This window comes from Carcharodon carcharias, chromosome 1, assembly GCF_017639515.1.
Source record: "Carcharodon carcharias isolate sCarCar2 chromosome 1, sCarCar2.pri, whole genome shotgun sequence".
Classification (NCBI taxonomy): domain Eukaryota; kingdom Metazoa; phylum Chordata; class Chondrichthyes; order Lamniformes; family Lamnidae; genus Carcharodon; species Carcharodon carcharias.
The window spans coordinates 67,790,030-67,803,293 of NC_054467.1; the positions used below are offsets into that span (position 1 = coordinate 67,790,030).

Below are 13,264 nucleotides of genomic sequence, written 5' to 3' on the forward strand. Positions count from 1 at the left end.
CAAGTTTCCTATGAGATTCTGAGATTGGACTGAGACCATCAGGTTAGAAGCTGCTGAATATCATATGAAGGACGATCATAAAAAAGACAATCTTTCTACCCCCATTGACTGGTAACAATGTGACCTGAGCATGCCAGAAGTGTCCAGTACATTCTGTATGACCACAAATTCCAAGCTTCCGATCATTTCTTATCCTTCAGCTAATTTCTTATCCATTCCTACATTTCACCCTAAATCCCCATCTATTTCATCTTAACAGGTAGCTCTTCATCTGGAACATTCAGATGCTTCTTGGAAGTCAAGACACACTGCATTGTAAGGCTTTCAAGCTTCCCTGAGGTGTAACGTCCTCAAAAAAGTCATGGAGATTTGTCAGGCATCATCTTCCCTTTTTAAATTTATGTTGGGTAGTCTTTACTAAGATATTATACAGGCAATCTTATAATGTACTTGATCAATCCCATTATTTTTTCACTAGTATTATCACCACCTAGTCCCTAGTCCAACTATAAATGACCAGATGCAGAATAAAACCCATACTCTGCCCCAACATGCCTTGATAATCCCAAAAGAGCACCTCTTACTCCACCAGTGTGATTTTTTCCCGTTACCCACAGGAACCATCTCTTTGCTGAGTCAGATTTGAGCCAAAGTGTGGATAGTTTTGTGCAGTGGATCCACACTAGATTCTGGGGTGAGACTGCCCAAACTCATTATAAACAGGACCCTTACAGTACTTTGAGAAGAGCCTTTCAACCCAACAGCCTGCACTGGATTGAAATCCAAGTTCCAGGTGTGAAGGATCACTTTGCCTTCTGAAGAATTTTTGTGAAAAAAGTGAAGATTAATTTTAATTTAGCTTAGTGCTGTCCCTGGCATTTAAACTCCAGATTCAAAAGTGTACACCTTAGGGCACCAATAAAATGCTCATTCACATTCTCAAAGCAAAATCTATCCAACTACCTGTTGAATTCCAGGCACTTAACGTAGCAGATCCCCTGCACTGATGGTTTGAGCAAGGCTGCCACTCAATCTGTGAGTAGTTAATGTAATTGAGGAGATCAGAGAAATAATGTTTGAGAACTTGTGCAGATCCTTAACATTAAACACATGGGAAAATATAACATTTTAAACATTAAGAAACAATCTGAGCCTCCTTTGGCTAAATTAAAAACAGTTAAAGTCTCTCTGATGGGAATGTTGCAGTGCTACTTTGATAGGCCAAATTGAAGATTTCTAAATGCTTTCAGTAGAAGAAAGCTGTCATATGTTCAATAAGATATTTCTCTGAAGGCCACTAAAACCTGCTTTATACATTTGTAATTACGTAAATTTCTGAAAATTTTCCAAAGGTGTTATTTATAATAAATTGTTTGAAACATGAATGCTGCGCACTAAGTTTCTGTGAATTGGAATTTTTCTTTCAATATACCATCATGAACACACAAATGGACTTTAGGATAAATTCAAAGTGGATATTACACTCATGCAATATTGACTTATGGAGTCAAAATGGACACTTTATAACAAAATGGGAATTGAAAGGTCAGGTGACATTTTTTTTCCTGTTAATACATATGAAACTACACAAGGCCCTTGAGCTAACCTTTGTGTCCAGACAAATAATTAAAACTCAAAAGACCTTTCCTGCAGCTAATGGCTGCCCTTCTACAAATAATTAAAGAAGCCGTTTCACAATATTGCTTGCAGACTATTCAGCTTTGGATTTAAAATCCAGAGAATGGCTGTGAAAGAGCCTTATTCTATCATGATGGCATGTGAATGGGTGAAAGTTGGACCCTACTGGTTGACTATGGCCTAACCATTGTCAGAAGCCATTTTGAGGACAATGGACTGAAACATACTGGTCACATGACAGAAACTAGATTTTTGATAAGGACATTTAATAAGGCACATCTTTCAGAGCAACAAGGGAAGACAAAGATCCAGACCAGCAAAGAAACAAGTCCCTGCCTAGGAACCATGGGGAGGCAGAGAATTTGGTTTGGCCTTTGCCTATTTGAGGAACTGAACCAGGGTCTCATTTTTTTTCTTTATTTGTTCATGAGATGCGGTTATTGCTGGCTAGACCGTCATTTATTACCCATCTCTAACTGGCCTTGAGAAGGTGGTGGTGAGCTGCCTTCTTGAACCGCTGCAGAGCTTTGACTGCATCTCAACTGGAGTGGAACTAGAGAAATGTGCTACTGCAAACAATAAACTACAGCAAATTGATCTTCTTAAATCTCCAGTCTCTATTCTTCACTGGACCAAAAAGAAATTATAGGCCTGCAACGTTTCAAGCAAATGTAACGGAGACCATCCAAACTTTTAAAACCTAACTGCATGCGACCTTTGTAATCGCAATCTTTTCTTGAGTGTATGTGTATGTATCTGTATAAGTGTGACAGTGGGTGTGGTTGCAAATACATTCGAGTGTTGAATAATAAACATTTATTTATTTATTTTTAAACTTACAAGAAATCCTGTCATTTCTCTGTTCTTGACAGTTACAGCACTCGGGGTTAAAACACTTTTTTCTTTTAAAACACATCTGTCTTTGGTTAGTTGAAAGGTGGAAAAGGGGGGAACCATCCCTATTACCTCTCCCCTATCCTTAACAATATTTATTTTCTTCCTTCAGTTTGTGGCTGCTACTCCTTTGGTTCTTTCAAGTTGAAGGGAATGTGGTCCTCAATTACCCAGTCTGAAGGGCGATTCACTCAATTAAACTGGTCTTGGTAAATTAACCAGAAATGGATAAATTGTTGTAAGGTTGGTAGTTCAATGCTGTATTGGCTATAACTAATGGTTTCCCATTTGTACACATTTATTTTGTGTATTATTCTGCGCAGCCTGCATTTAATGGCCAATATGTTTAATCTTACTCAAATCGCTGTTACATATAAAATTAACATACAACACCCAAAACATTCATCCTTAGAATTTCTATGGGCAAGAGGGAAGAGAATGGGGAAAGAAAATAGAGCATTGAAAAGGAAGCAGAAGAATTGACTACAGTCAACAAGTTTATCACAAATTCCTGTGCAAATCTTCAAACTGGAACTTTAAGAACAAAATTTAAAGAAAACACAGCTGGTTTGCCAGCATCAGTCAAATAAAAATAGCAGTTTGAGAGAAGACACATTTATTTTGAACTTTTTAAAAGTAGCTTAATAAATGAAGCACACCTGTTAATTAAAGTAATACTTCAAAACTAATCCATTTATCATCGATCTTGTATAGAACCTGATAAGTCAGTTAGTAAATAGCAGTAGATGCAGGATAAATTAGTCACCAGCCAAAATGTAACTAGCTGTTTGTGGGACATTCTCAGATTGATGCATCTGGAACAGAACCCTTGGACTCATACTTGTTACATTTTCAAAAATTTATACCAGCCTATATTTTAAAAGCTATCTTATATAAATTAGGGATTTTGTGTATTTAGAATAAGTTTGAAACAAGCTATCATTTGGAAAGAATAATTTCAGAAAGCAGTGCTGAAGTACCAAGTAAATACAGTTCCTCTTAACTAAGACCAGAGTATGGAAGGGAAGGAAAATAGTCCTTGGCTTGTTCTTGTCCACATTCAGTTCAGAACAACATCACCTGCTGAATCCCAAATTGCACACATGACCCAGGGGAATTAGAGATTGTTATTTGCAATAAAAATTGTTTGAGAATGGAATGCTACAAACTGGAAGCTGCCTGGTTCTTATGTATGAAAAGCCAAGATTTATCATAGTAACATGGAGAAATCCTAGTTGCAATATAAATCATAATTGCACAGGAATGTCATCACAAAACAGTTTCAACTGATTGTTTTGGGACATGTCTTATTTTAATTCATTTCTCTCCCAAATAAAAATCAACAAATGTTATCAATGTAATTTATCCTGCATTGATATATGTGGCAAATATCCCCATTCAGCTATGAATTAACTGACCAGATACGTCATTAATAGCTAGGACAAGCCTTATTTTCTGTAATCATGAGTTTAAAATTCAGGTCTATTCCTTCATTGTGCTCTGTCAGAGAGAAACCAGTTGATAGTGTACAACATCAATGGATCAAATTTAAATACAAGCTTCAGCTTTCACAGCATCTCAGAAAGAAAACCTACAATTTTAAATTGGCAATGTTTTTTTTTAGTAGTATGGAGTTTGCATAATGTGAAATATTATTACCTTTCATCAGGGGAGCTTTTAAAACAAAAATTTGATGAAGGGCCATTCAAATTTCATGGAAAATAAGGGTGAATTCTTCCAAGGGTCTTATCTCAATGAAAAGCAAACTTTAAAAAATTTATAAATGAACACATCCTATGATGTAAATCTCATTGAACTTATCCTATCATTTGCATGTGACAATATCTGAAAGAAAAGATTCATGCCATCTCTATCTTCAAAAATTTTTTTCCCCAAAATCTTCTTTGAAAGACAGTGTCCCTGAAAAAGAAATGGAATTTCTGTTGTATGCAATACTTTTTCTAATTAATGATATCACTTACAATGGAGAGTTTTACTTTTGATTAATTTTCCAGGAATATTTTCATATGAATAGGCTCATGCTGGTAAATCCATTTGCAAATGTTATAAGTTTAGCATATTCATCAGGTATAGAATTTTTCAATCATATGATCCTTTTACAGCATGAAATTTCTCTGCTCATTTCAAAACTGTTTAAAGTAACAAGTAAATTGCTCTGACAGCATGTTGGCAATGGCAGCACTGTACCATAGAATGATAAGAACATTCCCCAGACTCAATCTTATTTTAGGGAAAGGCTATTGGGTCCAACAGTTCTGCCCCAAAGTAGAAATTGATATAGACTCCAAAAAAAGCACATTTAAATCTGGATTAAGTGTTTTTTTTAAAAAAAAGATTTATTATTTTTGTAAAGCTTCAGATATTCTTTGTTCCCATTTGCAATTCACAACTTCAGCTGCTCTAACACCTACTTGGAGTGTAGACCACGATGAGGCTGATTTCAGCTACTAATTTTTTCCTTGTCAGTGTGCAGTAACCTTTAATGGCCGAGAATGGGCATCTCATGCAATAAATCCCAAGCTTAAACCCGCAACCTATCACTCTACAGCATAGGGCAGTTTTTATATTTTGAAATTTCCTTAGGAGTGTACCTTAGCCCAAGAATAATGTTCATCCATCTCCTTTGTCAGGCTAGGTATGCAAATTTAAAAATTCTGAAACTGTATAATTCAGACAAACTGAGCAGCTTCAAGTTTTACCCAACCAAATTAAACATGACACCAGGACAGAAATTAATTTTCCAAATATGGCAGCTGTGTAACATTTTCAGTAGCCAAAACAAACACAGACCACATTCTCCTACTCTCCTCTAGCTTTCAGATTACCAATGGAGCAAGTATCCAGTTTGCTTTCCACATACATGAATTGCATTCATTAATCAGGCTTTTACCATATTTAATCTGGAAAAATCATTTGTTTTTTCAATTAGGATTGTTTGTAATAGCTGATCAATAGTCGGTGTTTTAAGGTTAATAGATACTGTGAACTTTGGTCTTGAGCAAAACCATATATCAGTGGAGTTTATGGGTAAAAGAAGTCTAAACATGCAACGTGACAGTGGTACCTGAAACTATTCTTGGAAACCTAATAGTTTTTCAAGCGATGATGAAGCCATCAACTGCATGTCAGTGGGGCCAGTCTGATTTCCCGTTACAGCATTAGATATAATTAAAAACTGCATTTTCCAAACAATCCTTGTACTAACCACACCCCACCCCGCCCCCAACTCTATTTTCTTAAGAAAGTTTGTCCTGAAATCAGTTTTATTAAAACAAAATCCAAAAAAAAAGTATTGTTTGTCTGAAATAGTTAAATCCATGGAATTCAACTTTGCAAGCAGAGCTTTTGTTCTATAATTAACTTCTAACAAAGGCTGGTGTTATTTCTCCAGTTGAGACCTTGTTGCCTTTAAAAAGCTACAGTTATTCAGTTGCATAGCCTCAGGTAACTTGGAGTTCTGTTGCAGAAAAGAAAAACATGATCCACAAGTCATGCAAAGTCACGGTTTACAAGTGGTGCTTAGAGATTTGCTTGATATAACGTTATTTAAATAAACAGCTGCCGATCTTAAGCTTGGATTGTTTTAATACTGTCAGTCAAAAGAAAACTCTCCGGTCTCAAGATACAAGTGAACTTTATTTTTGATTTCATTACACAAACTGGAATAACCTCATTCCAAATCATCACCAAAAAGCATTTCTGAGTGGGGTTTTGAAATACAGTAACTTGGTCCCTCTGGCAGGTTACTAATGCGCCATTAGGCACCAGTAAGATCCATATTGAGCAAACATTCGCTCAGCAAGGTGGAATGTTTTCAGCAGTCTAGTTTCTGAAAGTTTGTAGCCTGACCACAACATCCCAATAGTAGGATTTCACACACACAACAACAAGCAGGACAGAAACCCAAACAGAATTCACAGTTACAAAGAGTTATCAGAATTCAATGTTGAATAACAAGGTCAGGGTTACAAATGTGTTTAACAAAGGCTATAGAAATGAAAATAATGGACATAATTCTCTGAAAATGCACGCACACTAATGTAGAACAGACAAAACTTGTTACACTGGATTGATTTACTGTTTACCTGAACTCTGAGGAAAGATCCCTTTTCCAGCCCAGCAGCATGCCAATGACAAGAATATAGTATCTGATTGACTGTTATAAAGTTAAAAAATCCTAGGTCATAATTTAAATATTGCTCTTTGTTCCCAGTAATATCAGTGCTAAGCTACCATAACATTAATGAAAAAATACAGTAAAGAACCATGCCTTAGAAATGATTTGTACACCCCCACGTGCAAACCTTCTCCCCAAAAAGAAACATTTTTAAAATTTGATCTCTATATATGCAATAAATCACAGGTGTAAATATATTGCTTAGTTCTAACATAATTATGAACATCTGATTAAAATTTCTGTTTTACATTCTTTTAAATCAGTCACTTATTCTTCTTACAGAGATGAAGGTAAAGAAATAGTCATTATATTTCTTATGAATGAGAGGTTTATAAAGAATTATGTAAAGATTTATTCCTCCTAAAAATAGACGTTTTGTATTTCTGAATCAGATTTATATGCTCTGGTGTTCTACTAATGATATGTCAAATTCCTTATATTCTACAAAAATAGCAGTAAGCATTTCAAAATACTCTGCTTTCCTGGAGACTTTTAGGTTACATTCAGATTTGTTGCTTCTTCATATGGATGAATGCCTATATATACAGTGGCAGGATTGAATGACTACATTGATTAAAAACTCTCAATGCACCAACGATGGCTGAATGCTCTTCCAGATCATAATCTCATGATTCCAGCACATGGCAGTGCATCTCTGTGCCTTGAACACACCATTAGTATCTGGTTTGATACTCGTGATGCCATCGATTAAAATCAATGTAAAACAGTACTATGCTTCCAGATGCCATACCTGTAATGATGACCCTAAATTAAAAGAAGTATAGTTAATTACACAGAATAGAATTTGCATCAATCATTATTGTGCTAAAAAGGTCCAAAGGAACAAAGGAGTTTGCTGAGATAATCTTTAATATTCGGAGGAATCATTGCTATTACAGAAACTTTCAACCTTGTTAGCTCATTTCATCAGAACAACCAGAATGACAGCTGGGTTTTAGCAGGTGCTGTACTAGATGTAGAGTTAGTTATTTATTGCAGAAAATAAAAGCTCATGATGTAGGGGGTAACATATTGGCATGGAGAGAAGATTGGCTGGCTAACAGGAAACAGAGGTTAGCCACAAATGGGTCATTTTCTGGTTGGCAGGATGTCACGAGTGGTGAGCCACAGGGATCAATGCTGGGACCTCAACTTGTAACAATTTATAAATATGATTTGGATGAAGGGACCGAAGGTACGTATGGTTGCTAAATTTGCTGATGATACAAAGATAGGTAAGAAACTAAGTTGTGAAGAGGACGTAAGGAGGCTACAAGGGACGTAGATAGGTTAAGTGAGTGGACATAAATCTAGCAAATGGAGTATAATGTGGGAAGATGTGAAATTATCCATTTTGGCAGGAAGAATACAAAAGGTTATTATCTAAATGATGAGGGATTGCAGAGCTTTGAGATTCAGAGGGATCTGGGTGTCTTAGTCCTAGAATCATCAAAGGCTAGTATGCAGGTACAGCAAGCAATTAGGAAAGGTATTAGAATGTTATTGCTTATTGCAAAGGGAATTGAATATAAAAGTAAGGAGGTTATGTTTCAGTTATACAGAACACTGGTGAGACCACATCTGGAGTACTGTGTACAGTATTAGTCATCTTATTTAAGGAAGGATGTAAATGCATTAGAACCAGTTCAGAGAAGGTTTACTGAACTAATATCAGGAATGGTCAGGTTGTTTTGTGAGGAAAGGTTGGACAGGCTAGGCTTGTATCCGTTGGAGTTTAGAAGAGTAAGGGGCAACTTGATTGAAACCTTTAAGATCCTGAAGGGTCTTGACAGGGTGGATGTGGAGAGGATGTTTCCTCTTGTGGGAGAATCTAGAACTAGGGGGTCAATGTTCAAAAATAAAGGGTCACCTATTTAAGACAGGGATAAAAATATTTTTTTTCTCTCAGAGGGTAGTGAGTCTTTGGAACTCTCTTCCTCAAAAGGCATTAGAAGCAGAGTCTTTGAATATTTTCAAGGCAGAGGTGGATAGATTCCTGATAAACAAGGGGGTGAAAGGATCTTTGGGTTAGCCAGGAGGTCACAGTCAGATCAGCCATCATCTTATTGAATGGCAGAGTAGGCTTGAGGGGCCAAGTGGCCTACTCCTAACTCATATAGATACAGTGATGTGGATTTTGCTTGCTTTTTAAAAATGTAAATAAATGAACATTTTCAGTAGTAGGCATAATCAGTGAATAATAGCATCTCTGTTCTCTTGCCTTTCTGCTTTCAAGCATGATAGAATAATGCAACACACTTATGTAGACAATAATAATTCCTTTAGTAACAACTAGCAACACCTAAAATTAACTAAAAGGGAAACTGCTTTTGACTGCCTCTTGCTACAAAGTTAAAATTACAGCTTTAGTAAGCTTAGGTGAGCATAAGAGCAAAAATAGGTGAGAGGGTGGATGCAAGGATTTGGCACTGGCTTTTGCCTCTGGGATTTGGATGCAAATCCATCCTCAAACTGATGGATTGAAAATGTCCATTGTTTGCTGGCTGTAAAATCCCAAAATAATTTTGGGTTTTCTCAAGCCAGTTCCTTGTGGACATGGAGCCATAGGACAAAGCTTTCCCTAATTTGGCAGTAAACTGGCAAATCTTACTTAAAAAGAACACAGGACAGTCAGATGTTGTAGCAGTGGTGCTTTTCTGAGGTTAGAACTGAGGCATACTGTTTGCCAGAGTCAGATATGGGACAGTTACTTTGCATTTAACCATGCCTGATCTGGCAGTGTTCAATGCCAACTACAACTACCTTAAATAAAGTGTTTTTCCCCAGAATCAACAACTTCATTTTGAAAAGCACAAAAATTCTAACAAAGTAAAACTAGTGGGGTCATTAAAAGAGTACATTTCTCAGCCTAATTATCAGGCAGTGCTGGCCAAGTTTTGGTGGGAACAGAGGGAAGGAAGAGTCATGACTGATCCAGTTCTGTGTATTTGCACTGACTAAAAATGCGGAAATTACTTCACAAAATTGTTACTCCCAGTATATTTCAGATGATTGACTGTGAAAGGGCAAAATACAAATTTTGTGTTTAAAAAAAATCGGTATTTTGTACACAAGATGTAAAAGGATTAGAGGTAATCTTTCAATATTTAAGTTACTTGCTTGAAAATAACCTTTAAACAGATTATACTTCATATACCAATGAAACACCACAGGCAACAATAAGTTTGCATTGGACAGATCAATACAGTCAGTTTTTAAGGCTGCTTTCAAAGGAACATTAGAAATATCCCAAAGCATATTAAACAATGTCTATGTAAACAATGCAATTCTCAGCAGAATGTTTAAACTTTGTTTGCTTTCTCTATATTGTGCTTTTTAAGTATTGAAAGAAGCTAGGCTTCTGAGAGAGAGAGAGAGAGAGCGATTAAGAGTGTGTGTGTGTTTTCTCAGTCACTGTATGTGTCTATGTATGTTAGCCTGATTCTGTATTCTAAAGTATTGAAGCCATTTGTTGGAAAAGAACAGTATTGTGTGCTTCACTATTTTGACATTTTTGCCCAGTATCAGGAGTGGGTAGCACAGACAATAAAAAGATTAATTTAACATGTAGCAATTGCCCAGGAACATTGGTATTTGTTGATTTTAGCACTGAAAATTTGAGACTAATAGTCAGGTTTTGTCTGTATCACCCAAAAATCTTATTAAATTAATTCTGGATCTTGGATATAGGCAACACAATGAAATAAATTCCCAAAAAAATTGCTGGAAAAGTCAGATCACTTCAGACTGTGACTGTCTTGAATTTTAATTGACACTGGTGTATAACTTTAGGCTTTCTGTAATACATATTAATGATAGTACCAGTCCTCCTGAGCCATTAACAAAGAACCAATTCAGCATCCACCACAGTAGTGATACAACAAAACTTTTAAGGCAGGAATGGGCCAAATTTTGTGCTAAAATTAGTGGTGAGAGGATCAGCCCTGAACCTTTATTTAAAGATAAATTGGACAGTAACTTCCAGCAACCACACATGCATAGTTAAATACGGAAATCAGGAAATTATTGCCCATGTTGCCCTGCTGCTCCAAACGTTGTGCTATAATAGTACCTCATTTAGAGCCTTGGCATTGAAATCCATGTAATGTCTTAAAGTTGTGGTACTTACATGATGGACACCCACTAAATTCCCCAGAGAAAATTAGGGCTTGTCCATTCCAAGTAATTTTTTTAAACAGTGCAAGTCTTAATTACTGCCAACCAACCTTTCTGGCATTGAAAATTAACCTTTATAAATGTGGAATCTCATTTCTTCAGATTTTAATTATGGTTGGAGACTATAAAACATTAAATATTTCAACTTTTGCTTTCTGTCTCTTTTATCTCTCCCTTTCTTAATCTAATTGTTCTTTTCCCCTCTATTTTGGCCTTCTGTACACGATTTGGCATTGAATTAACTATAGTAATGTCCATTTCCTGGTTCAGATTCCGTGTTTTTGAGTCAGGATTCTTCAATCTGATTGGTTAATGAGACAGACCATTGCTTGCACATGTCCCAGCTTACTTGAAGAGGGCACCGCACTGTTTTGGCTCTCTTTTCAATACAAATTCCATTACGTAAGCCCATAGAAAGCTTGTGGAGAAGCTCAAGTGTAGTCAATGGCTAGTGCCATTTGTTTGGTGCTGATCCACAAACTTTGAGGGAAGAAGCGATTAGTTCATCCAGTACCTTCTTTAAAAAAATGTCTTACCTTTGGTCATGAGACATGGCCATGGCCCTAATACCAGCATCACAGCCCGGGTAGGTCATCAGCTGTTTGAGGTCCCAAACCTGCCACACAGCCACTATTCCGCTATCTCCGCCAGTGATAAGGTACTGCCCATCACGACTCAGCAACATAGCCTGGAGAAGAATTGCACATATTACAGCATAGCTCTCAGCTCATATCCACTTAGTCATCTGCTGACTTTGGCTGCATCTCAACAGCTGGTATTTTTAAACAAGGTTGTATATTAACAGTATCACTCGGGTTTTCTCCAAGGACATAACATTCTCACTTCTTCTAACTGAAAACTGACAGTTTTATTTTTCCTAATATGTCAGTTTGTCATAACTGTAAATCATTAAGCACACCATCCTCATCTTATGTTCTTTATTTATTTTAAGAAAATGTGTCATTTTGGTTTCTACTGACCAATATATCAAAGGCATGTGCATTACAAACAGTTGAGATCAAAACATTCTTCAGTCTAAAGCCAGGCTTCTTGATAAATGGCATTGTTGCCAGTGCTGTTTGTAACCATTTCTTGATACAACAATAAAGCCACAAATACAAATGCTTAGTTTGCTAATGGAATTAACTAATTTCCATACCTATATTCATTAGCCAACATAGAAAATGCAAGGATTGTGCTGTTTAATATCAGATACATAAACACTCAATTTGATAATTACTGAAAAGACTGATCACAACTTTCAGAGATCAAGTACTTCTGCAGCATTTTCTGAAATCATAGAAGTGTAGAATTTCTGACCATCTTTAGGGGTCACATCTGACATTTTCCTAAAAAAAAAATGCACTCTGCATAGATTTGTAAGGAACCTATAATCATTAATCTACTTCATCACAACAGAAATCCTTTTGAGAGCATGAAATATGAGATCGGGGGAAAGCAAAGTATAATTGGAACAACACCAAACAAATTCACTTTAATAAATGGTTATTTATGTTGTTCTTACACCACCAGCTTACCACTGTAAATTCTGCACTAAACATTAGAAAACATTTTTAAAAAAAATCTAAATATCAGCAGCATCTCCAAATGTAGCAGTTTACCTTGTGTCAAACACAACACTTGAAGCTAGTGCAACACCCAAAAACATAAGATAAAAGCAAAATACCACGGATGCTAGGAATCTGAAACAAAAACAAAAATTGCTGGAAAAACTCAGCAGGTCTGACAGCATCTGAAGAAGAGTCATCTGGACTCGAAACGTTAACTTTGTCTTTCTTTCCACAGATGCTTTTCACCTTTGAGACTCATTCCATGACTCTGAGCATAAAGAAATTTGTCTTTGCTGGCTGACTGTTGGTGTACTGTGTCAAATTAGTGCTTTACCGTTGATTAGTCATTTTCTAGTCGGCATGGACCCAAAGCATAAACTAATGTAATTCACCAATCTCTGTCTGGCCACAAGATGACTTATAAAAATGGAAGGATTTCACAATAGTACAGTACGGCATGCTCTTGAGGTTGGGTCGAAGTACTTTCTTTGGGCACAGAGGGAGCTTTGCTATGCATCCTTTTTTCTTGATTTGTGAATGTTACTATCCCCATGAGGAAAATGAAAACCAAAATAACCATTTTGCTAAATGACCCCCAAATAACAAAATTACCAACAAGTTATCACTTTTTGTAACTTTTAGTTTAACATGGATCAGAACCAAATTAAACATGAATTAACAGGCAAATGATACTTCAAACAAAAAGCTAAATTTCACTTTAAATAATCAATACAACAAAGATACATCTTACGAAACTACAAGCACCCACATCATCCCCTGCAAAGAT

The 13,264-nt window shown here is 36.3% G+C and overlaps 1 protein-coding gene across 2 annotated transcripts in view; it reads right to left on the reverse strand.

Moving 5' to 3' along the window:
• Positions 1 to 6,170: 6,170 nt before the first annotated feature.
• Positions 6,171 to 13,264, reverse strand: part of lrba (LPS responsive beige-like anchor protein) — a 917,803-nt gene continuing 910,709 nt past the window's right edge. For both annotated transcript variants that reach the window (XM_041200623.1, XM_041200530.1), the window contains exons 55-56: positions 11,443 to 11,594; positions 6,171 to 7,495 (exon numbers count right to left, since the gene is read on the reverse strand). In XM_041200623.1, the coding sequence (XP_041056557.1) occupies positions 7,405 to 7,495; positions 11,443 to 11,594 (243 nt within the window). In that variant the 3' untranslated portion in view covers positions 6,171 to 7,404. The remainder of the gene's footprint in view (positions 7,496 to 11,442; positions 11,595 to 13,264) is intronic.